The sequence below is a fragment of the Paroedura picta genome, chromosome 7 (genome assembly GCF_049243985.1).
Source record: "Paroedura picta isolate Pp20150507F chromosome 7, Ppicta_v3.0, whole genome shotgun sequence".
Lineage (NCBI taxonomy): Eukaryota > Metazoa > Chordata > Lepidosauria > Squamata > Gekkonidae > Paroedura > Paroedura picta.
Genome location: NC_135375.1, coordinates 13,564,725 through 13,589,025, shown reverse-complemented (window position 1 = coordinate 13,589,025; position 24,301 = coordinate 13,564,725). Strand labels below are relative to the sequence as shown.

The 24,301-nt window shown below is 46.6% G+C and overlaps 1 protein-coding gene across 7 annotated transcripts in view; it reads left to right on the top strand.

Annotated features, from left to right (window-relative positions):
• MYO5B (myosin VB) overlaps positions 1-24,301 on the top strand; it is a 296,164-nt gene that overhangs the window by 168,915 nt on the left and 102,948 nt on the right. For all 7 annotated transcript variants that reach the window (XM_077346770.1, XM_077346774.1, XM_077346771.1 and 4 more), the window contains exons 10-14: positions 1,977-2,242; positions 16,435-16,516; positions 17,673-17,813; positions 20,130-20,252; positions 21,569-21,652. In XM_077346770.1, coding sequence (XP_077202885.1) covers positions 1,977-2,242; positions 16,435-16,516; positions 17,673-17,813; positions 20,130-20,252; positions 21,569-21,652 — 696 coding nt within the window. The remainder of the gene's footprint in view (positions 1-1,976; positions 2,243-16,434; positions 16,517-17,672; positions 17,814-20,129; positions 20,253-21,568; positions 21,653-24,301) is intronic.

Here is a 24,301-nt window from a genome sequence, read left to right as displayed (position 1 = left end):
ACATATAAAAACACGGTGAACAATTTTAATTTGCAGCATCTGAAGTAGTGAACTGTGACTCACAAAAGCTCATGCTGGAAGAGACACGGTTAGTCTCTTGGGTGCCGCTGGACTTCTGCTTCATCTTCTGGCCGAAGGCTTCATAGAAAGCGTGAGGTTTGAAGGGAGAGAGGGCAGGGGGGCTTAGTTCAACACCTGGTTTCCCCAGTTTTTAAAGGAATAGTCAGTGACACAAGAGACCTCTTCCTGTGACCCCAGAGAATTGCCACCAGTCTGATAATATTAGGTTATGTGAGCCAATAATATTCCTCTGAAAAAGATGGTTTTATGCATTTCTGAGAGAGAGGGAGAGAGAGGGGGAGAGAGAGAGAGAGGATGGACAGGTATCATTTGAAAGGGGAGGTATTTGGACTCAGCCCCATTCATTGTATTGAGATTTGTGCAGAGAATGCTCTTTGGCTACTGCATCTCAGTCTTTTCCTCGATTTCGGTCTCTCTGTCTCAGTTTCTTGTCTCTTTCTGTGCATCTGTTTCTCTCTTAGTCCCCCCTCCCCCTTCCAGGGTTCTAATTTAAAGGAATGCGGGGTTTATTCATTTATTTATTTAGATTTCTATGCCTCCTTTCCATACGGCTCTGGGCGGTTTGCCTCACCTGTAGCAGCAGGAAGCTTTCGGCTGATGCTGTCTTGAGCAGGGGGTTGGACTAGATGGCCCGCATGACCCCTTCCAACTCTAGGATTCTCTGATTCTATACCTCTGACTGAGATGAGGCAATTCCAGGGAAATATTCGCCAGTGAGTCCAGGGAAAGAGAGCTTGCACAGCCTCTCGGTGTGCTTTTATTCCAGCGGGATAAATGCAGTGGCAATATTTCCGGTGAATCTATTGATCCTGTCGGCAATAGTCATGTCCCACTCAGGGTAGTTTCGTTAATTAAAATACGAAATCGCTCCTTTCACAGCGCAGCTGGTGTTGCCCTGGAGACGTTGCCGTGGATGGTTTTAATTTCAGGGCTTTGACAAATTAGGGTGCCTAAACAAATCTTCTCCAATAGCATTTGTGTCTTCTTTGTGATTCTGGCATTATTTTAATTAAAACGTAAGCGTAGCCTCACGGTGCCGGAACTGTCTGTTACCTCGTTTAATTAGCAGTGAGACAACTCTGGGTGAGGAGTGGATAAGAGGTTTTGGCCCTTTGGGAGAGGTTGTGGCTCAGGAGCTGAGTATCTGCTTCGCATGCAGGAGGTCCCAGGTTCAATCCCTGGCATCTCCGGGGAGAGATAGAGTCAATCATGACTGGACAACTGCTTAATTATGGGTTTAACCACTTTTAATAACTGCTTATAGTATATGGCTTAAGGTTTTTAATGAGAATTTTTATTATAGACTGTAATATGTTTGTTGCATGATGCCTGGGGTTCACTGTCCTGAGCCAACTCAGAAGGCTGCATACAAATCTAATCTAATAACATCCCACTTTTCACTACCCGAAGGAGTCTCAAAGCAGCTTATGATTGCCTTCCCTTCCTCTCCCTGGAACAGACACCCTGTGAGGCAGGTGGGAGCAGAGAGAATTACTCTGTGGGAACAGCCTAACCTCCTCAGGCAGGGCTGTGGTGAGCCCAAGGACACCCAGCTGGCTGCATGTGGAGGGACAGGGAATCAAACTGGCTGTCCAGATTCTAAGCCACTTAACCACTATGCCAAGCTGGCTCCGGACGACCGGTATCGTGCTGCAGCTTATTATGATAAATGAACGCCACACCAAAGAGTTGACAGAGAGGACTTTTTGCCAATGAAAGAAACGGGCTGTAGGTTCAAGAAAGGCGGCTAGTGGCCATTTCGAAATCGGGCTTCATCTCCGAAACTCAAAAGCCCCGCCCTGCTCCCCCTCCCCGTGTCAGTCAGACGGGTGGGCGGGTTCCCGCTGCCTGGCTGCATGCCTTTGCTGAATCGGATGTCTTTCTTTATGTCCTAGAAACAGGATGAACACCTGCATAATTTTTGCAGATTGCTGGGCGTGGAGCACAGCCAGATGGAGCACTGGCTGTGCCACCGGAAGCTGGTCACCACTTCGGAGACCTACATCAAGCCCATGTCGGTCCAGCAGGTCGTGAATGCCAGGAATGCGCTGGCCAAGCACATTTATGCCCAGCTGTTCAACTGGATCGTGCAGCATGTCAACAAGGCCCTGTACACGACCGCCAAGCAACACTCCTTCATCGGCGTGCTGGACATTTATGGGTAGGAAGGAAGCGCTCGGGGGCGGGCCTCTGCTGCTGTGGCACTTGGAGGTTTGGCAGCTTTATTTCGTTTGGTTTCCCAGGGGAGTTGCACAGCTGATTGCAAGGGAGAAGAAGAAGGGTTGAGTTTTATACCCTGCTTTTCTCTACCCGAAGGAGTCTCCAAGCGGCTTGCAATCGCCTTCCTTTCCCTTTCCCCACAACAGACACTCTTTGAGGGAGGTGAGGTTGAGAGAGCCCTGATATTACTGAAAAATAAGAAGAGTTGGTTCTTGTATGCTGCTTTTCTCTACCCGAAGGAGTCTCAAAGCGGCTTACAATCGCCTTTCCTTTCCTCTCCCCACAACAGACACCCTGGTGGTGCTGAGAGAGGTCTGAGATAATTGCTCTGTAAGAGCAACTCTAACAGGACTGTGAGTAGCCCAAGGTCACCCAACTGGCTGGTTGTGGAGGATGGGTGGGGAAGCAAACCCAGCTTTCCAGATTAGAAGCTGCCGCTCTTAGCTGCTACACCAAGTTGACCCTCTGGAAGAATGAAACCTGCATTTCCCAAGTCACTTAACTCTGTTAGGCAAGTATTCAGAACTCTACTGCAACCCCAAGTCCAGTTTCTGTTTCATTTAACAAGGCAGATGGTTTTATTAAGAATTACAATGATCATCTTGATGCAGGGAAGACCAGATCATGGCTGCATACAGAACAAGATTCAAAGTTCTTCCTTTATAGGATAAAACAGACTCAAGGCCCAGCCTGGCATTTGGAAAAAAAGATTCAGCCATTCCATTCTTAATTCACTCTACCCTCTGAATACATTCTGCATTCTTAAAAAGGACATAAGGGAATCTAATCTCACACTAATCTCCCCTGAAACATAAGGACCGCACTGGCCCTTGACTGATATATGATTGCTTAGAGGAGGTCACAGAACAGATTTAAGGGGGGAGGAATGTGTTTTGGGAGGAATATAACATCTTTAAATTTAGTCAGCCAACATAGGGTCACATTTTAGAAACCAGTAGAAGAATATCAGTCTTATGGGATAGTGTAACTTTTAAGATACATGGAAAATTCCTGAGTACTTAATGCTGTCATTAGTGATAGCGTGTTCAAACACTGCACTTCCCAGCTCATGAAGGCCAAAGGCTGTCTTTCCTACTTTATCTTTAAGCGGTTGATCCTACAGAAGCTAGGCTCTCCACTGGTTACCACAGGAGAAAAATCTGGTGCTCATCACCATGAAAAATCTCTGTATGAAACGATCAATTCCCTGAATTGCTTGCTCATGCAAAGGGTGTTTCCCTCGCTTTTTGTCCTTATTATTGTTTTATCATTATTACTTTGATTTTGTTGCTTTTATTATTACTTTGCAGTGTTTTTGCTCAATGGGTGCTGGGGTATGGGATGGGGAATGGCACAGTTGGATCCTTGGCAGTAATGCTGGAAAATCAGTAAAATGGCCATGCAGGAAGCAGAGCTTTGCATCTCTTCCAAAAAGCTATTGACAATGACACCTGCTTAACTTCCTCAGGCAGGCCCTTCTGTCCAGCTAGACCCATTTCTGGCAGAACTCATTTTCTGGATAAGGTGGATTGCATACTCTTGGGTGGTCAGGATCACAAGGAGAAGCTACTGGGAGGATAATCATTGATGTGGGACATATCTTCTGGCGCGCCTGGTCAAACGGAAATGTAGATGGACGTGACGTCCATCGTCCCACACACAATGTGTGCCAGAAGATGGGGAGGGCCAAGCCAGTGGCCATGCTGGTCCCTGGGGCCTGGGCACCTGCTTCACAACCTGCAGGGCTGAGACAGCGGTTGCCCCTCCACCAAGGCATTCATGGTGACTGCAGAGGTCAGCTACTGTGCGACCCGCAGGGGCTGAGGCAATGGCGGAGGAGCAGGTAAGCAGGATGCAGGAGAGGGGAATGGAGTGTGTGCCCCTGTGTGCTTGGAGGTAGGTAGGTGGGGAAACCAATAGGTAAAGGGGGAAATGGGAGGGTGAAAGGGGAGGGAGTCTCTGTGTGTCTTTGCAGGTGAGGGACGGGAGAGGAAGCAAGGAGAAGGTTGGGAAACCATCAGGTCAGTGGGAATCAGGTAGGGGAGGGAGTCACTGTATGTTTCTGTGTGTGTGTTTGTATGTGTATGCTTGCGAAGGTGGGATGGGGCCTTGACCAGGTCGCTCCAGAGCAGGTATGTGTCCCACAAACCCTCTGAGAGACAGACTGTCAGGACAATTTTTTATTATTATATTTAGAAATCGTCCCTCCGTAATAGTCTTGGGGCAGTGTACAACATTTTAAAATTCTCCATAAATATCAACTCTGATAAAATGATAACATGATAAAAAAAACATATAAAAACCATAAAACAACATCCATATAAAAACCATAAAACAACATCCATATAAAAACCATAAAACAACATCCTGGGGTAGAGTTTTCAGGTACATTCATGCTGCCAGCACGGAATGGGGTTTGTGTGTGTGTGTGTGTGTGTGTGTGTGTGTGCTTTTGGACATGCTGCCGTCACCTGGAATTGTTCTGCAAGAGCAACTCTTAAGAGAACTGTGGTTATCCCAAGGTCAACCGGCTGCATGTGGAGAGGCATGTGGCTTTCTCACAAACCATTTTTTTAAAACCACCCCCCCCCTCAATTTTTCTTTAACCTTTTGTCGCAGAGAAGAATCTCCAGTTCCTTGACATATTATACAAAACAAAATATACAGATTTGGAATTGTCAAAGTGAACTTGGCAAATCCTTCTAAACTCTCCTGATTTCGAGCGGAGTCCCTCTTCCGAGGGACACACAGGCACATGAATCTGTCCTATTTTTTGAGTCAGAACATTTCCCTGTCAGAGTCAATCCTGGCTCTTCTAACTGGCCGCCAATCTCCAGGCATTCAGAAGAAGAAGAAGAGTTGGTTCTTATACGCCACTTTTCTCTACCCGAAGGAGGCTCAAAGCGGCTTACAGTCGCCTTCCCATTCCTCTCCCCACAACAGACACCCTGTGGGGTGGGTGAGGCTGAGAGAGCCCTGATATTCCTGCTCAGTCAGAACAGTTTTATCAGTGCTGTGACTAGCCCAAGGTCACCCAGCTGGTTGCATGTGGGGGAGCGCAGAATCGAACCCGGCATGCCATATTAGAAGTCCGCACTCCTAACCACTACACCAAACTGGCTCTCAGGAAGTAGAAGTCCTTCCCGTCACCTGCTTTTTGTATTTGTTTGACTGGAGGTGCCAGGGATTGAACCCAGGGCCTTCGCAGGCTCTGCCCATGAGTGATGGGCCTACCCCACATGCTGAGAAGCGACATGCCCCTGCAACCAGTGACAAGCCAAAGCGAGTGGTCGGAAGACCACGGGGAAATGTACGCTGGTCTGAGGGACTGAGACCAAGAGCCATAAAGGAGTGAATTAGATCTGGAAATATCTGCTAATGAAACTCTTCCCCCCTCCCCCCCATTCCTTGCTGCTCCACTGGTCATGATTTGTCAAGGGTGTTGCACAAGGGGGGAGGGGGGTCCATTTTTTTTCTTAAAAAAAAATAAAGCCGAGCCAAAGTGACATTTAATTGATCAAAGCGGGCACTGTAGCGTAAGCTGCTTTGTCACTCGTGTGTCAAAAATATGATCTTTATTAGGGAAAGAGCTTTATCTGTTAGGGCAGGAATGAGTGAGATCCAGTTTCTTCCTTCTTGTTCTCTTACACTTGTGTAAGCTCTGTTTTGAGGGGGCAGAATTGGAGGGGGGCACTCAGTGGGTCCAGGCTCCCCCCTCCATGGGAGAACCCCCCCTCCATGGGAGACCTGGGCTGATTCTGCACTTACTTAGAATCATAGAATCATAGAGTTGGAAGGGGCCATACAGGCCATCTAGTCCAACCCCCTGCTCAACGCAGGATCAGCCCTAAGCATCCTAAAGCATGCTTAGTTTTTTCCGTTGTGGATCCTGCTGAATTCAGATCAATTTGAACTCGCATCTTCCTCTATCCCCCCCCCCCCAATTGAAACAGAAAGTGTTCTGCACTCAGTTGGCAAATTTCAGAGTGGGGGGGGGAGCCAAGCCCAGCAGGAGTCTCTTTTCTTGAAGGGGGGGGGGGAGGATTGGTGACAGCAGAGGAAGGGGGAATAAATCCAAGAGGCAAATCTCTGCTGAGAGAAGTTAGGGCTTCTGGAGCGCAGTCACTTTAAGAAACCAGGTTTGAAACCAGGAACCAGGAAGTCTGTCAATGACTGGGATTTTAAAAACTGATTTGTCAGCTGCCTTTTTTGTAAGCCCCCTGACAATGAGATGGCAGCCCACAAGACTCAATTCCTTCCAGCTGATGCAGTTACCTCCCTCTGTCTTATAGTAGGGTGGGCCTTCCCCTCCTCAGAAGATGCCCCCCTCCCTTAGCAGATTGAATAGCTGTTAAGTAGCTCCAGGTGACAATGGTCAGTCAAGCCAGCCCCCTTAGAGGAAAACAGAACAGCCCTCATGCCTAGATATCTTGCCCAGCTTGGTGTAGTGTTTAAGAGGTGCGGCTTCTAATCCAAACAGCTGGATTTGATTCCCTGCTCCTCCGCATGCAACCAACCAGGCGACCTTGGGCTAGTCACAGCCCTGATTGTGCTGTTCTCACACAGCAGTCCTGTGAGAGCTCTCTCAGCCCGGCCTACCTCACAGGGTGTCTGTTGTGGGGAGAGGAAAGGGAAGGTAAGCCGAACTGAGACTACTTTGAGCAGTGGAAAGCAGAGTATGAAAGCCAACTCTTCTTCAATCCGACCAGGAAAAGAATCATAGAATCATAGAATCACAGAATCACAGAGAGTTGGAAAGGGCCCCCAGTGCTGTGCTGGAAATCTCATAGTTAAATGCCTGTCTCATAGGCAGCAGGAAACAGCTGCGATTCACTCTGAGTCCCTGGGATAGCGAGGCACATAAATAAAAGACTTTAATTTTTTGACCCAGTAGTGTTCCAGTTGGTTTATGCATTGGTTGAACTTGTCTCACTGTTCGGGTGTATGGTCTGTTTTAATTATTTAATATAAACGGTTTTGAGGATTTTATGCTACTGTTGAAGCTGTCCATTTGTATTATTATTATACTTTGATTTATTGCCCGCCATTCCCAATGGCTCATGGCGGGTTACATCGGTCTGAATAGAATCATAGAATCATAGAGTTGGAAGGGGCCACACAGGCCATAGAATCATAGAATCATAGAGTTGGAAGGGGCCACACAGGCCATCTAGTCCAACACCCTGTTCAACGCAGGATCAGCCCAAAGCATCCTAAAGCATCCAAGAAAAGTGTGTATCCAGCCTTTGCTTGAAGACTGCCAGTGAGGGGGAGCTCACCACCTCCTTAGGCAGCCTATTCCACTGCTGAACTACTCTGACTGTGAAAAACCTTTTCCTGATATCTAGCCTATGTCGTTGTACTTGAAGTTTAAACCCATTACTGCGTGTCCTTTCCTCTGCAGCCAATGGGAACAGCATCCTGCCCTCCTCCAAGTGACAACCTTTCAAATACTTAAAGAGGGCTATCATGTCCCCTCTCAACCTCCTTTTCTCCAGGCTGAACATTCCCAAGTCCCTCAACCTATCTTCATAGGGCTTGGTCCCTTGGCCCCAGATCATCCTCGTCGCTCTCCTCTGTACGCTTTCAATTTTATCTACGTCCTTCTTGAAGTGAGGCCTCCAGTACTGCACACAGTATTCCAGGTGTGGCCTGACCAGTGCCGTATACAATGGGACTATGACATCTTTTCTGTGATTTTGATGTGATGCCCCTGTTGATACAGCCCAAAATGGCATTTGCCTTTTTTACCGCTGCATCACACTGCCTGCTCATGTTTAGTTTACAATCCACAAGAACTTCTATCCTGCCCCACTGTACTAATCAGCAAGATCTAAAGTGTCCACCGGATGCATTCCAGATCTGTAGCCCCTAGCAAATGCCATGTAGGCCCAGTAAAAAGTGCCCCATGTGTTTGTGGCGTATTAATGTTGTATGCTGATGCTCAGCCAAGCCATGGGGGTGTTGTATTCGAGTGTCTCTCTCAGCACAGCTTCCCAAGCGAATGACAGGGAAAGCACAACTGGCAGAGTTCCATAGACCCTGTAGGAAGATTCAGCGTGAGCCAGATCTGCTTTTATCGACATCCCTGCTTGTTGCATTACGATTACCATAAACAGCGCAGAAAATCGTGAACTATCAGGCCGTGGCTGGCGCAAGTGTTGAATTGATCCATGTCTCCTGGTAGCAAGCAGAGCATTTTGCAGCATTATTATGTACTTAACTGATGACATCCCGTTCTAATGTGACATGCAAATTATGTGCTTGATGACTTCCTTGGTCATTTGGCAACTGCGTCCTGATTTGAAATGCCGGCTTCAAATTGCACACTGGTGCCCCCTTTCACTGCTTTGGCACGCGCACCCGTGTGGCGTTTCTCTCCCCCTTTGATTTCTCCATCTGCTCCTTTCGTCTCAAACATCTTTTATTCATTTCTAAAATCCTAAAATCAAGGAAGGTATGTTACGATGTGATTTAGGGCAATGAGGAGGCATTCTTTACTGTACAGTAAATACCCAGTATATCTTGCTTGTGAGAATCAGCATCTTTGATTTTGTGTGGGAAAGATGCACAAATAGAAGACTCTGAAAAAGACATACAGATTGTCTCTAAGTCTGTTTGTCACTGTCCGACTTCATTGATAATGATCAGGATCTCAGTGGTCTACTCAAGAATCCCCCTCATTGGCGGTCTTCGAGCAGCAGATGGACAGGTATTTATCCTGGATGCTTGAGGCTAAATCTGCATTGAGCAGGGGGTTGGTCTAGATGGCCTCTATGGCACACCCTCTCACTGGCGGTCTTCAAGCAGCAGATGGACAGCTATTTATCCTGGATGCTCAAGGCTAATCCTGCATTGAGCAGGGCGGGTGGGACTAGATGGCCTCTATGACACCTTCCAATTCTGTTATTCTATTCTTTGAAAAAAGAATCAACAATCAATCTGACGCCTCTCCGTAGGGGGGGAGGAAACAGCTTGGCTTTGTGCTGTTAGCAGATTTCTTCTTTCAGGGTGTTGAAAGAGATCACACAGTTCCTCCTCCTTTGAGCTAATAGGAACAGCCAAGATCAAAGCTCTCCTTTAAAACAAAAACACAGGTACCGTTTTTGGTACTTCCCATACTCGGAATACCGTCTCCTTCCTTATGCCAATCATGATTTTCAGCATCTTTGAAGGAGGGAGGGAGGGAAAGATTTGGGCTTTGTCAGTATTGTTCCCTTGTTGTCAGTATTTTCTACTCAGAGTGGCAGCCGCTCACCAAGGTCTCAGGCAGAGTCTTTCCCATCACCTTTTAACTGGAGATGCCGGGGATTGAAGGGCCTTCTGCATGCCAAGCAGATGCTTTGCCACTGAACCATAGCCTTTCCCTAAACCAATTCATTCTGGTTGAACCAGGAACGTTTTAAACTATGATTATAAGCCACTTTGAACCACGAGGGAAGGTGGGGTATAAATGTTTAAATTAAATTAATTAAATATGCTTTCGGTCACGGGGCCCTGGAAGAGAGGTGCACCTAGGAATACGTTGCATTTGTCTGCAGACTTGAATAAATTCTGGTGATCAGACTGTGCAGCTATTTTATACGGTAGGTGAGAATTATTGTTAGGGTTGCCAGCTCGTGGTTGAGAATTTCCTGGAGATTTGGAGGCTGGAGCCAGGCCAGGGAAGGGGTGGGACGTCAGAGAGGTAGAACTGACCCTCCAAAGCAGCCATATTTTCCAAGGGAACTGACCTCTGTAGGCTGGAGGCCAGTTGTGATACTGGAAGTTCTGCAAGTCCCGTGTGCAGGGTGGCAATATTTAATTATTATGCCCATATTGTAGATGGGGAAGATGAGGGTGTGGCTTCAGAAGTGGTTGAGCCTGGGGACTTTCCAGATTTCAGTCTCTTTGCCCTTGTGTCATTGCAGGCCTGTACTCACAAGGTCCCCAAAATAGCTCACTGTCCCCTTCCCCCAGACCACAGCCCTGGTCCCAGTCTCTCTCATACTGAGAGCCAACTTGATGTAGTGGTTAAGAACTGTAGCCTCTCATCTGGAGAACTAGGTTTGATTCCGCACTCCCACACATGCAGCCAGCTGGGAGGCTGTGGGCTAGTCCCAGTTCTCTCAGAGTTGTTATCAAGGAACAGTTCTTTTAGAGCTCTCTCATCCCACCTATCTCACAGGGTGCCTGTTGTGAGGAGAAGAAGGGAAAGTGATTATAAGATGTCCTGAGTCTCCTTTGGGCAGTGAAATGTGGGGGATTAAAAAAAAAAACAGTTCTTCTTATTTGCTATACCAAGTGGCTACTTTTAGTGTTTGAAGAAGCAAATGGGAAATCTTAATGAGAAACCTCCTAGGTCATATCCTGTCTGGCAGAAGAATCTAATACCTGCAAACTTGGAATGCATCTGACGTATCCAGGTGGCTTTTAGGAATGAACCGTGGAGGGGAATTTATCTGCTTGCTGGCATGTTTAATTCTGATTCTGGTGGTACTGAATCCTATGTAACAATTATTTGCAGTGTGGGTACAGATCTCTAAATCGAGACAAAGTCTGATTGCATTGATTGTACTTCTCTTTCGTAGAAGCATCTGTAAAAGAAACATTGGGGTGAAACTTATTTGTAGGGGAGGTTCATTTCCAGAATGCAAGAGAAAAAGTCCGCGCAAAAGTTGCTTGATTTTCCCCTTCATTTGAAAATCTCAGTGGCTCTACATTTTTCATGAAAAGGAATCCATCCAAGAGAGCCGGATAGAGAGCCCTGCAGGCTGTTACAGTTCCTTAGGTAGTATACAAGCACCACGTCCATTTTTAAGCAAAAAGGGAGACATTCTGTTTTGTAAATAACTGGCACAATCAAGGAGAAGAAGAAGAGTTGGTTCTTATATGCCGCTTTTCTCTACTTGAAGGAATCTCAAAGCGGCTTACGTACATTCGCCTTCCCTTCCTCTCCCCACAACAGACACCCTGTGAGTGAGGTGAGGCTGAGAGAACCCTGATATTACTGGAGAAGAAGAAGAGCTGGTTCTTATATGCCACTTTTCTCTACCTGAAGGAATCTCAAAGCGGCTTACGTACATTCGCCTTCCCTTCCTCTCCCCACAACAGACACCCTGTGAGGGAGGGGAGGCTGAGAGAACCCTGATATTACTGGAGAAGAAGAAGAGCTGGTTCTTATATGCCACTTTTCTCTACCTGAAGGAATCTCAAAGCGGCTTACGTACATTCGCCTTCCCTTCCTCTCCCCACAACAGACACCCTGTGAGGGAGGTGAGGCTGAGAGAGCCCTGATATTACTGAAGAAGAAGAAGAGTTGGTTCTTATATGCTGCTTTTCTCTACCTAAAGGAGTCTCAAAGTGGCTTACATTTGCCTTCCTTTCCTCTCCCCACAACAGACACCCTGTGAGGTAGATAAGGCTGAGAGAGCCCTGATATTACTGAAGAAGAAGAAGAGTTGGTTTTTAGATGCCGCTTTTCTCTACCCAAAGGTAGTAAAACCCCATATAATCCTCCCTTACGACAACAAAGGTGGCAGGCGATAAATAAACCATCTAATTACTCCCATCCTTTCCCTTCTTGTCCAGCCAGAGGCCTAGCCTTCTTCCAATGGGAGTGAGGTGCCATATCTGGCAGAACCATGGGAGGGATCCTCAGATAGACTATCGATCCTCCACCCTGGCCTCAACCATACGCCTGGCGGAAGAGCTCCGTCTTACAGGCCCTGCGGAAAGCTGACAACTCCAGCAGTGCCCTCAGCTCTTCCGGGAGCTCATTCCACCAGGCTGGGGCCAGGACCGAAAAGGCCTTTTTGTTTTTGTTAATTCATCGCTGAAGTACCGTTGGGCATCTCTGCTGCTTTGAGTCCCATTTTTAAGAGCTGTGAATGTAGAGAATTTGGAAGAGGCGTAGAACCCCATGACTCCCCTGGAGGCTGGCCACAGCGGTAGTGGCGCCTGGGAGCTGCTCCAAGCCCAGAGGGGCAGCCGAGTTCCACCATTGTTGGGCTGCCAGCTGTTTTCAGACTCCGCCACCTCCATGGCCAAGCCCGGAGCATCTCCCAGTCTTCACTGCTGCAGCTGGGCTCATGCCGTAGCAAGGCCTGCCAGCCGGTCCCAGACTCTGCCACCATGGCTGGACTCACTGGTGGTTTCCAGGCTGCAGCAGCGAATTCCAGGCACTTCTCCAGCTGCTTGACAGTGACCCATTATGCACGGGGTAGAACGCCCGCGCTGGCAGTGGCAGGGCTTAGGGTGAAATCCCCAATAATGCTCGCCATCGCCAGCACGGGCGTATCCCGGCCCAGGGCTACGGAAGGCCCGCGTTATGCAAACGCGGGAACTTCCGCAGCTTCCTGGATATGTCGGGCAGCGGCAAGGGCTGAGGCGGGGCGGCACTGTATATAATGGACAGCACCGGGCCTTTCGGCCTGCCCGCCCCCAAACTACAGTGTCCCTATAGGGACACTGCATGCCCCTGCGGGCTACGCAGAGCCACAGAGCCGGCAGGGGCAACCCACGTCCCCGCCATAGCGTATGGAGGAGACCCAGCCCCCCCACTCCCCCTAGCCACTTTTCTCTACCCACTTTTCTCTACCCCTCTTTTCTCTACCCGAAGGAGTCTCAAAGTGGCTTCCAATCGTCTTCCCTTTCCTCTCCACACAACAGGCACCCTGTGAGGTGGGGGAGGCTGAGAGAGCCCTGATATCACTGCTCGGTCAGAACAGAAGAAGAGTTGGATCTTATATGCTGCTTTTCTCTACCCGAAGGAGTCTCAAAGTGGCTTACAGTTGCCTTCCCTTTCCTCTCCCCACACCCTGTGAGGGAGGGGAGGCTGAGAGAGCCCTGACATTCCTGCTCAGTCAGAACAGCTTTATCAGTGCTGTGGCAAGCCCAAGGTCACCCAGCTGGCTGCGTGTGGGGGAGCAGGATTAGAATTCCGCACTCCTAACCACTACACCAAACTGGCTCCCAGGTCCATTAAGAAAAACCCTCAAATTTTGTCTTGCAAAGAACGCAAGATATTTATTTGAGTGTTGAATTTCCTTCAGATCAATGTTCTTTGCAGGCTGTAGATGTCCAACTTAAACCTTCAGTCCTCGTGGTCAGTTTAGCGAAGCTGTTACACTTGATCTGAATCTGATAAAATCGAAGAAATTGGGGGACGTCTTCCATCTCAGCTCATCTGTATTAAACGTGAAGGTTGTACAGCAAATGATCATCCCCTATAAATGACAATGGAAAGATATTTTAAGCTTTTTATCGTTACTGTGCAGTAAAAGCTTTTTGCCCTGGTGAGCTATTTTATCTTCTCGGGAGTTTTATTATTAATTGAATGACAGAGGCTCATATTTCTTCCTGCTCCGTTCTAGAAAGAAGCAAACAAACAAAAAACCCCACAGACATTATTATTTCACTGTAAATGGATAGGTCAGTCAGGATACATCCGGCGCCCCATTTGTTTTTGAAAACAAAGGAATTATTCAAACTGCTGTCAGATGGGGTATTGTGATTTTTGGATGAACTAACTGAGAGGAAAGCTTTTCTCCGATTGTCACCCTTTGGGATCCAGTGTGGTGGGGGGTTAAAGCAGGTTTTCTCAATCAGGGTTTCATGAAACCCTGAGGTTTCTTGATAGCCCTGGAAAGGTTTCCCAAATAGGTGCGAGTCTGTTAAACATTTATCAGGTGATATGACTGATAGACCTGAGACAAGATGCTTCAGAAAAGCTAGCCTTGTAGAAATTGTGGGCTTGTTGCCTATTAGATCCATAGACCGTTTCTGCATGAGGAATTTGCCCCTGCCCAGCCTGTTATTGCTGCTTCCTCATGACGTTGGCAGCAACCCACAGTTGTGCAGGTGTTGGCATGAGATTTTGTCCTCTTTGCCACACGATGAGGGAAAATGGTAGAAACTGATTCCCCTTTCTTGTTTTGGCATTCAACAAGGCGCAAAGCAAAGAGGCTCTTGTGGCGCAGAGTGGTAAGGCAGCAGATATGCAGTCTGAAAGCTTTGCCCATGAGGCTGGGAGTTCAATCCCAGCAGCCGGCTCAAGGTTGACTCAGCCTTCCATCCTTCTGAGGTCGGTAAAATGAGTACCCAGCTTGCTGGGGGGGAAACGGTAATGACTGGGGAAGGCACTGGCAAACCACCCCGTATTGAGTCTGCCATGAAAATGCTGGAGGGCGTCACCCCAAGGGTCAGACATGACTCGGTGCTTGCACAGGGGATACCTTTACCTTTACCTTAAGGTGCAAAGTGGGCCAAGCCTGTCGGAAAGAAGAAATGTGCAATAGTCTCGTTAACATTTTGCCTGCCCTCTCTCTTCTCCCCATTTGTGGATTGCAGTTTTTAAAATGGGAACACAAGCAACATGTCCGTGTATCAGGGGAAATAAAATGTACTGTCATGTTCTCTTTAAAGTACACAATGATATATTGGGAGCAGCTAGTAACCCTATCTAAAAGACATTCTTGTTTTTGTTTTCTGGTGGGAGGTCACAAACGGGGAAAGGGGAAGGCCATGTCATGAAGCTGACTCTCCCCATTAAAACATGGTGTCCATGATCTGTATTTTTATTTTGTATTGTGAACACACAAGACAGGTTTGTTTACATAAATGGCCGTAGCTATGTGGACACATTGCTTTGGTCATCTAAAATGGCGGCCTTCGCATACTCCGTGAAGGAGAGAAATGTTGGCGGGCAAAAAGAATGCAACCACGTGACCCTTGTGGTCCAATCACAGTGGCCAGCATAAGTCTCAAGCCAATCAGAAATCTACCCAAACATAAATTGAGTCCATCATTTAAAAAATCCCTAAATTAAAAAAAAAATGTTTTATTGCTGTTGCAGCGCAGAAGTTTCCTTTTTAAAAAGTTTATTTCCTTGCATACACTCTGACAGATGCGTGATGGGAGAGTTCCGTTTCCGTTAGCCGTGACCGTTGGTGACAGTTGGTTTGGGGCATGTGGGGGAACAAAGAACCAGATGGAGAGTCAGGTTGATAATCTCTGCTTCGTGAATGTTGAAAAGTCAACGGTGTAATAGAAGCCAATTGTAACTTGATGTAAACAGGGGAGGCAAAGGATCTCTGAAGACCAGTTTTACCTCAGAAGAAAGTTACTGTTAAAGCTTTGTGTTTGGATGTTTTTCTAAGTAAGCATTTATTCTTACTAAAGAAGACTATATAGTTTATTTTCAAATAAGAAGAAAATAGCCAAGGAAGAGGTGTTGTCACTTGGCAGGTATAATACACAATTTTGCCATTCTGCTGAATAAACTCTGTTTCAGAGGCTTGTGCAATTTCCAATTCCAATATTGATAGAAATCAAAATCCTGGTATCAGCCTCAATATTTTACCATTACGGCAGAACTTCGAATTCCAGTTTTTGCCTAGAAGCTTGCTGGGTGACCTGAGGCCAGTCACAGGTTTTGAGCTGAACGCTAACTCCCAAGGTTGTCGGTTGAGAGTGACAGTTAAGCTGTAACGCCAATCAAATCTCTGGTGGCCAATCAGAAAACTCATTGGGCAAAAGCCCTGTTTTTAAAAACGTGGACACCAGGAAAAGTGTAAGCAGATATCATGTAGGGCAGTGGTCCCCAACCTTTTTATCACCGGGGACCGGTCAACGCTTGCCAATTTTACTGAGGCCTGGGGGGGGGGTAGTCTTTTTCTGAGGAAAGTTGCCACCGCCGCCTGAGCCCCTGCTCCACTTGCTTTTCCACCGGCACCACTGATTTCCCATGGTGGCCGCCAGAAAGCCCCAAAGGTGAGCCGGCGGCAGAGTGGCAGGGCAGCCCACAAGGCAGCAGTTGGGGAGGAGGAACCTCAGTACCGACTGATCTACGGACCGGGACCGGGACCAGTCTCAGTCTCCGGACCGGGGTTGGGGACCACTGATGTAGTAGACCCCTGCTTGAAAATGTAAAACTGGAGCCATTCCTCAGGGCTGGGGTAGTAGAAGCTGGTGGATTTGATGAGTGCATAGTTCTGTGGTAAATAAATGCCCAAGCCAGAATCAAATACCGATATCCTCCTTATGGTGCCATTTGTCTCCTGTTTTAGTTTTTTCCGCACAGATGATTTCAAAACTGATCTTGTAGAACCATTCATTGAGGTCTTTCTTTCTGACTGTGGTATTTCTTTTCAGGTTCGAAACCTTCGAAGTCAACAGCTTTGAACAATTCTGTATCAACTATGCCAATGAAAAACTCCAGCAGCAGTTCAACTTGGTAAGCCGGACTTTGAAAAACTTCTGGCGGAATTGGGGGGGGTGGGTTGGCTTTTCATTGAGGAAAATCCCTAAATGCATCAGTAAAGGTATTGATTTTTTTTAAGTACTTTACCCACAGCAGAGAAATTGAAAGGATGTCATTTCATAGATGATTAAAATACGCTAAGAGCTGCATATAAATCTGTACAGTAGGGCTGCGGTCTTACATCTCCTGAGGGTAAAGAATATGCTCCATCGTGTTCAGATGGATCAAGGCGGGTAGTAGCCGTGTTAGTTTGGCTGTAGCAGTAGAAAAGGGCCAAAGTCTAGTTGCCCCGGAAAGAATAACAAAAATTTGGAGCCGGGGATTAGCTTTTGTGAGTCACTGCTCACTGGAGAGCCAGTTTGGTGTAGTGGTTAGGAGTGCGGACTTCTAATCTGGCATGCCAGGTTCGATTCTGTGCTCCCCCACATGCAACCAGCTGGGTGACCTTGGGCTCGCCACGGCACTGATAAAACTGTTCTGACTGGGCAGTGATATCAGGGCTCTCTCAGCCTCACCCACCCCACAGGGTGTCTGTTGTGGGGAGAGGAATGGGAAGGCGACTGTAAGCCGCTTTGAGACTGCTTTGGATGCAGAAAAGTGGCATATAAGAACCAACTCTTCTTCTTCAGTAATCTCAGGGCTCTCTCAGCCTCACCCACCCCACAGGGTGTCTGTTGTGGGGAGAGGAATGGGAAGGCGACTGTAAGCCGCTTTGAGCCTCCTTTGGGTAGAGAAAAGCGGCATATAAGAACCAACTCTTCTTCTTCTTCAGATACTGTTGGAATGTTAATCAATCTGTCCATATTAATTAATTAATCAATCAATTAATTAATTAATGCTTAGATTTATATACTACCCATCCTGGATACTGGCCTGAGGCAGTTTATAACATATATGTTACAATAAAACTTTAGTCAATTAAAACATCCAAAATCTAGTTAGATTCAAAGGTGGTGCAAACCAACACGGCTGCCCTCTGAAATGAAATTTATCCTAGATATTGGCTAAGAAGCTGCTCATGGCGCAGGTTAAACCTTATTCGTCCAGTAGGCCCCTGAGAACATTTTTGGTTTAACATCAAATTAACCATTCTCTAAACACAGCTCGATCTTTACTATCTGTGTTGCAGCATGTGTTTAAACTGGAGCAAGAAGAGTACATGAAGGAACAAATCCCCTGGACGCTCATCGATTTTTATGACAACCAGCCATGCATAGATCTCATAGAAGCTAAGCTGGGTATCTTTGACTTGCTGGATGAAGAATGTAAGGTGAGCGTCCCAGATGTTATTTCCTTGCTCTTTAGGTTCTGTCCTGTGGGTGGATGTCACAGAATGTGGTCGGGGGCAGGAGGCAAGACCGTGAAGCAGTACAGCGGTATGCTTTAAGTCGGCTTGGCCAAGCAGAGTTATGGGGAGCTTACTCTTAAATCTACCCTGTTGTAACAGCTTGCCTTTCAGTTGAACTTATTCCTATATTGCTTCTTTAAAGTTCTGAAGGGATCTGGCTAGCCTGAGCCATCCTGGTTAGTTAGTCTCTGCAGCAATTCACAGTTATAGGGAGAGAAAACTATCAGGTTTTGTGATTTAGGCATAACATACTTCCCATGATCAAGCCTTGAATCCTGTCCTGCCGCACTGAAATGGAAGGAAATATAGCTATCTTCTGTTGACAGAACATGGTGTGTGTGATCAGGCTGTGATTAAAATGTGGAATTTGCTGCCAGAGGATGTCGTGATGGCCACAGGAGTAAAAACTTTAAAAAAGGAGTTTAGGTAGATCCATGGAGGATAGATCTGTCAATGAATATTAGCCATGATGACTTAGGAGAACCTCTATGTTCAGGGGCAGTCAGCCTCTGAGTCCCAGAGCCATGGGGGAAGGCCTTGTCCTCTGTGCTCTGTTGTTGGCTGTCCTTGAGGAACTGGTTGGACAGGGGATGCTGGACTAGATGGAACCCTGGTCTGATCCAGCAGGGCTCTTCTTATGTTCTTATGAAGGCCTCGGCCTCTCTGCCCTGTCGTTGGCCCTCCAGATGAACTGGTTGGCCTGTGAGAGACAGGATGCTGGACTAGAGGGACCACTGGTCTGATCCATCAGGGCTCCTTTTATGCTCCTGTGAAGGTCTCAGCCTCTCTGCCCTGTTGCTGGATCTTCAGAGAAACTGGTTGGCCACTGTGAGAGACAGAATGCTGGACTAACTAGATGGACCACTGGTCTAATCCAGCAGGGCTCTTCTTCTGTTCTTACGAAGCCTTGGCCTCCCTGCCCTGTTGTTGGCCCTCCAGAGCAACTGGCTGCCCACTGTGTGAGATGAGAAGCTAGACTAGATAGACTATTGGTCTGATCCAGCAGGGCTGATGATCTTCTTACATTATAATTTGGGTAGAAGGAATTATCAGTTCTGGGAAAAGAACAGCCTTAGGTTGAACAATGATTGATGAACTGCATTGTTAAGCACGATAATATATTATTTTTAAAGACTTAAATGGATCTTTGCATTGTAAGGATACTTAAGTGAAGGAGTAACCCCAGGTAACCTATCTTAATGACAAAGAGACACTGTATGGAAAAGCCTTTCGGAATTAAGTGCAGAAAAAGCAGATTTTGAGTGGTGTGCTGTGGAGGATTATGAAATTAAGAGTGTTTTCATAGGGAGATGCTGTCAGCTAACTGCTGATAGATTTTCACTATATGCATGGCATCTTCTTTTGGGTAATTAATATATTTTATCTTAACCTGGGAAAGTTGTTGCTTCTCCCCATACCACCCCAACGTGAGAAAGTTGCGTTTGCTTGTTCATCCGGAATAAATTTCTTCATAAATATTTATTTTCTGTTTTCTTATGTAAAGGTGACCTTGTTGTTGAAAAAAAAAGATTATTTAGCATAATAAAAGATGCAAGAGAAAATATTTATAAAAGATAAGCATAAAATTTTTTTTAAAGGCCCAAGATATATCTGCAGCCAGAAAAGTTGTTCCAGGCTTCTTTCAGAGATGTTTATGTTTTTCCCATTTTGGTGGGGAGCGATGCTTGATTGGCCGACGGCATATTTTGCTAAAGTCTCAGATTTCTTTTCCAGGGTGGTGACTGGGTATCCCATCCAGCTCAGACAGCTTGGAAGCCCCTATTTGGTTACAGCTGTGATTGCAAGCTCTGGGTTGGAAAATAACTGAATATTTTTGGGGTTGGAGCCTGGTCAGGGTGGGTTTTGGGGAAGGGAAGGAACTCAACTGGAAGAGCCAGTTTGGTGTAGTGGTTAGGAAGGGGTGTAGGAAGGGGATCTTATTATTGTGCCGCCATGCTGTGACATTTTAAAGTCTTTTAATGGGAATTTTAATGGAGTTTTAAGACACTGTAACCCGCCACGAGCCATTTGAGAGTGGCGGGAGATAAATCGAAATAATAATAATAATAAGAATAGGTGAAATTGTTCGATGCATAACAACCAGCCAGTGGAGATCCTCATGCCAGAACTGCTTCCACTGCACCTGCTTTAGTCCCGCCAGCAAAGATTTCTCCTGCTTCTGCAAATCTGAGTCTTTCTGTTGTAACTCCTCCTCCCTCCTCCCTTTTTTTTTAAAAGGTCCCAAAGGGAACAGATGAGAACTGGGCACAGAAACTGTACGATCGGCATGGCAGCAGCCAGCACTTCCAAAAGCCCCGCATGTCAAATACCTCCTTCATCGTTGTGCATTTTGCGGATAAGGTAAATAAGGTTTTGCCTGCTAGATTAAATGCTGTTGTCATTGTCATTGTCATTGTCATTGTCATTGTCATTGTCATTGTTATTAGATTTATAGCCCGCCACTCCCTTGCGGCTCGTGGCGGGTAACAATATCACAAATCCCCATTAAAACCCCCTAAAAACAATAATAACATTGCCAATATTGCCGGCATGGCAAGAATGGCAGCTCAACTTCCCCCCCCCCTCCCTCCCACTACTAGCGAGTGGAGAGGAGGTCCTGATGATGTTTTGCTTCGGGTCCAGAACTCGAGTCCCCGGTGGAGGCATAGATCTATTATCAGCCCCGGCCTCAACCATAAACCTGGCGGAAGAGCTCCGTCTTGACCCCAGAAATGAAAGGCTGCTATCTGAGAATCCCTTCTTCAGAACCGAGTTGTTTTTGTAACACTGGGAAGACGGGTACTCCGGCTCACTTTGCTTTTCGAATGCTGAAATTCCAACAAGGAGAGAGAAAGATCGAGTAAAACTGCTGTTGGAGAAGAATGAGCTTATAAATGTAAAGCAAGATCTTTCTATTCTGGGATGTGGACCAAATATACTACCAGGTTGCTGGCGTCCTATCTTTTGGCAACTCAAAATTAAAATTAATAAACTTTTATGAGTCCCCCATGTGATGAGATAACGGCTTAAGGCTTAATGCCAAAGAGGAGAGGCAAATCAGGAGGGAGGGAGTGTGAGCTGGGAAGAGTGCTGGGGAAGCAGCAAGACGTGCCCTTTGATTAATGATTCAGCCAACCTTCCTGTGTGAACTGAGGGCAGCCCTGGGTGAGTGCAATGCGGGCAACAGCGCTAGGGATTTCTCAACATTCTTTATAAGAAAGCACAGGATAATATAAAATTCCGTAAAAAAAAAATTAGTTTTTTTTGGGGGGGGGGGAATGGAGAGGCAGAAGGACATCATTCCATAAGGGATGTGAAAGACCTTTCCGTGAAGCCCTGGAGAACTGCTGCCATTCTGAGTAGACAATACTAGTCTGGTTTGGTAAAAAGCAGCTTCATGTGTAGTTTTCTGTCTGCACTGATCAAGTTTGGGAGGTCACAAACCTCCTGTACACTGGAACATACACCTAAATCTTGTTTGTGGTCGTACCCCAAACTTATCTTTTTGAAATCTGCTTGGGGGGGGCAATTAAGCACAAATGTGAAAGTAATTATCAGAAGCAATTATATGGATTGCTTCTTTTACTATAGCATGTGTTAGAATGTTCCGTGCTCCGGGCCTTAATTTGTGTTTGTGGTTTTTTCTCCTAACTTCATTCTTTTGTAATGTGCCATAGGTGGAATACCAGTGTGAAGGCTTCCTGGAGAAAAACAGAGATACCGTGTACGAAGAGCAGATCAATATACTGAAAGCCAGCAAGGTAAAAATAAGCCACGGAGACGTTTAAAAAGACAGGCTGAAGTTTGGTGTGTCACACATTATCGCTGCTTCTCTTTCCCAACTGTATTCCAAGGTGGCTTCCACTTTTTGTATCCTCGAAGCAGAATTAACTTCCATTTTCTTACTGCAGTCTTTCAGTATAGTTTGGCAGAAGAATCCCTGTTGAGCAATAGTAAGGTTTGGGAGAAGTCAGAAGGGTCAGGTCTTAGTGAAAGCAATCGCCACCTCTCCCCTTTGATGGTTCCCAAGGAAATTAATTTTTCTGGTGGTTGCTTTGAATCTATTAAGGAGGTGGTGGTGTATTTGCCCTTTCTGCCAGTGTTCTTTGCATACAGCACTCCACTGTGTTGTGCTTACCTTTTCACACAGGGTATATCTTGAGTATAAGCAATAAGACTTGATTGGCCGTAGCCTCTTTGTTTTTGAAATGTGCAGTAGGAGAACTGGGGCTAAATTTGTACATGAGTGACGCGTGCCTTTTGTGCATCTAGTTGGCTGCTGTGCGTCTTTTTAATCTAAGGAACTATGGACTCACAATTCTAGCCGTGAGCAGTGACTCACGAAAGCTCATACCTGCCACCTATTTTGTTAGCCTTGAAGGTACTCCTGGACTCTTGCTGTTTTCTGCCGCTGCAGACCGACTAATACAGCTACCCGTCTTGATGTTTCAAATGAGTATAGTTAGCTGTTTTAAAGATATGATCAATTGCAGCAAACATTTTTGATCTCCATTAAAAATCTATTTATTTAGTTAGGTATTGAGCTCAGATGTGAACACTTATCCACAAATAACCCTTCAGAGCAGGGCAAAGCTGCCTGCTCCCCCAGCGATATAACCCATCAATTCAGCATTGAAAAAGCGATTTAAACTAACGGCAGCCTTCTTTGCAGCAATCGAGCAAGAATTTTGCCGTGTTTTGTTGGCTTTCTTGCCTGAATTGCCTTTTCTGTCTTTCCTTCGGGGGTAGGGGGCTAGCCCCAGCTAAAGCTTTTCTTCTCCATTTCATCCATCGGGGTCTGTAACTTCAGATTCGGAATCTGGGCTAGTGCAACCCACTGGAACAGCAAAAGGGAGTCTGCCTTTTTTCCCTAATTTTACTTTATTTTTGCTCCCCTTATTTTAATAGCTGGAGCTGTTGTCTCCAGAGGCTGGGGCCTCCCACCATCCTACAGCGTGACCCCCCCTTCATCGCAGAGGGCTTTTGTTGAACTTGTTTGCCATTACCAAAATAGCACCTTGCTCAGAATATCAATCACTCACACACGCGCGTACTTTTGTATTCCTTGTTCAGCCGCGGGCTCTTTATTTGAAAAAGTCTCCTCGCCACTTCGCCTCCTTCCCCATCTGAATCCACTGACAATGGAGTGAAATTAACCTGCCATTTAAAGGGTGGTTATCAGTCCTGTACAGTCAGCTCTGTGCCCCAGTCTCTTTGGAAATGCTTTCTTGCCACTGCCTTCCGCCTGCTCTGGGTCCAGATGATTTCGTAGGAGGCCTCTGAGGACTTGCACCCTGGAGTGCTTCTCTTGGCAAAAACAAGGGAGAGAGATAAACAAGGGCCTAACAAGAAGGGAAGGAGGGGAGAGCTCCCCTGGGGAGGGATCGGCTCTTGGCTCATGCTTGCTCAGGCTGTCCTTTTTACCGGTCTGTTCAGAAGCCGGAAAGGAACTGGGCTTTGTCTCCCCCTCTCCTGGGTATTCAGTGGCAGTGCTGCTTCTGAACTGCTGAGCTGTGCGGTTTTCTTTCCCTTTGTGTGCCCAGGAATGTTTGATTGCAATTACAGTCAAGACGGGGCTTAAATGCTGCTTAGAAATAAAATTTCAAAAGCTTAACACCCCTGAGAGGATCACCCAGTTTTACCCTGCATAGCTGTGAGAGTTAAGCTGATTAGAAACATCAGGTAATTGTTAGGCACCTGACCTGAGCTGATGAAACATTCCACCTGACTTCCATGCTGTCTATATCAGGGGTAGTCAACCTGTGGTCCTCCAGATGTCCGTGGACTACAGTTCCCACAAGCCCCTGCCAGCAAACGCTGGCAGGGGCTCATGGGAATTGTAGTCTATGAACATCTGGAGGACCACAGGTTGACTACCCCTGGTCTAAAGGGCTGTTGTCTGATAAAACGGCTTCCGGGCGTGTTTCCTAGTGATACACATGGTCATTATTTCAGTGATTAGCTTTCAATAATTCTGGAGTGAAGGTGAAGGCAAGCACCTGGGAAACATGCAGAAGTATGCAGGTAGCCAAGTGCAGGTGACATGTGTGCTGATGAAGGGGGTCTATTGGCTAGCAACCATACCGTCAGTGAAAACGAGTCTTCTGTTGCCTTCTTTTCTCCTGTAACCACAACCTCTTTGCTTTGGGTTGCTACAGTCAATTTTCAAATAAACCACTATAATCAATATGGGAGCAATGAAATCAAAAACATTTAATAATTGTGCAGCAGCTGCTGGGAATATGTGGGGATGCTGATGGCCTGAGACGTGTGGAGTCATCACCAGTGCCAGAGGTGTTCAGCAGAGGCGGTGATCACCCTGCCAGGAGTGGATATAAGCCTCAATATTTGAAAAACCGCCATCAGTAGGACCGTTTATGCACTGGAGGTTTCATGTTGGGCTGCAGGCT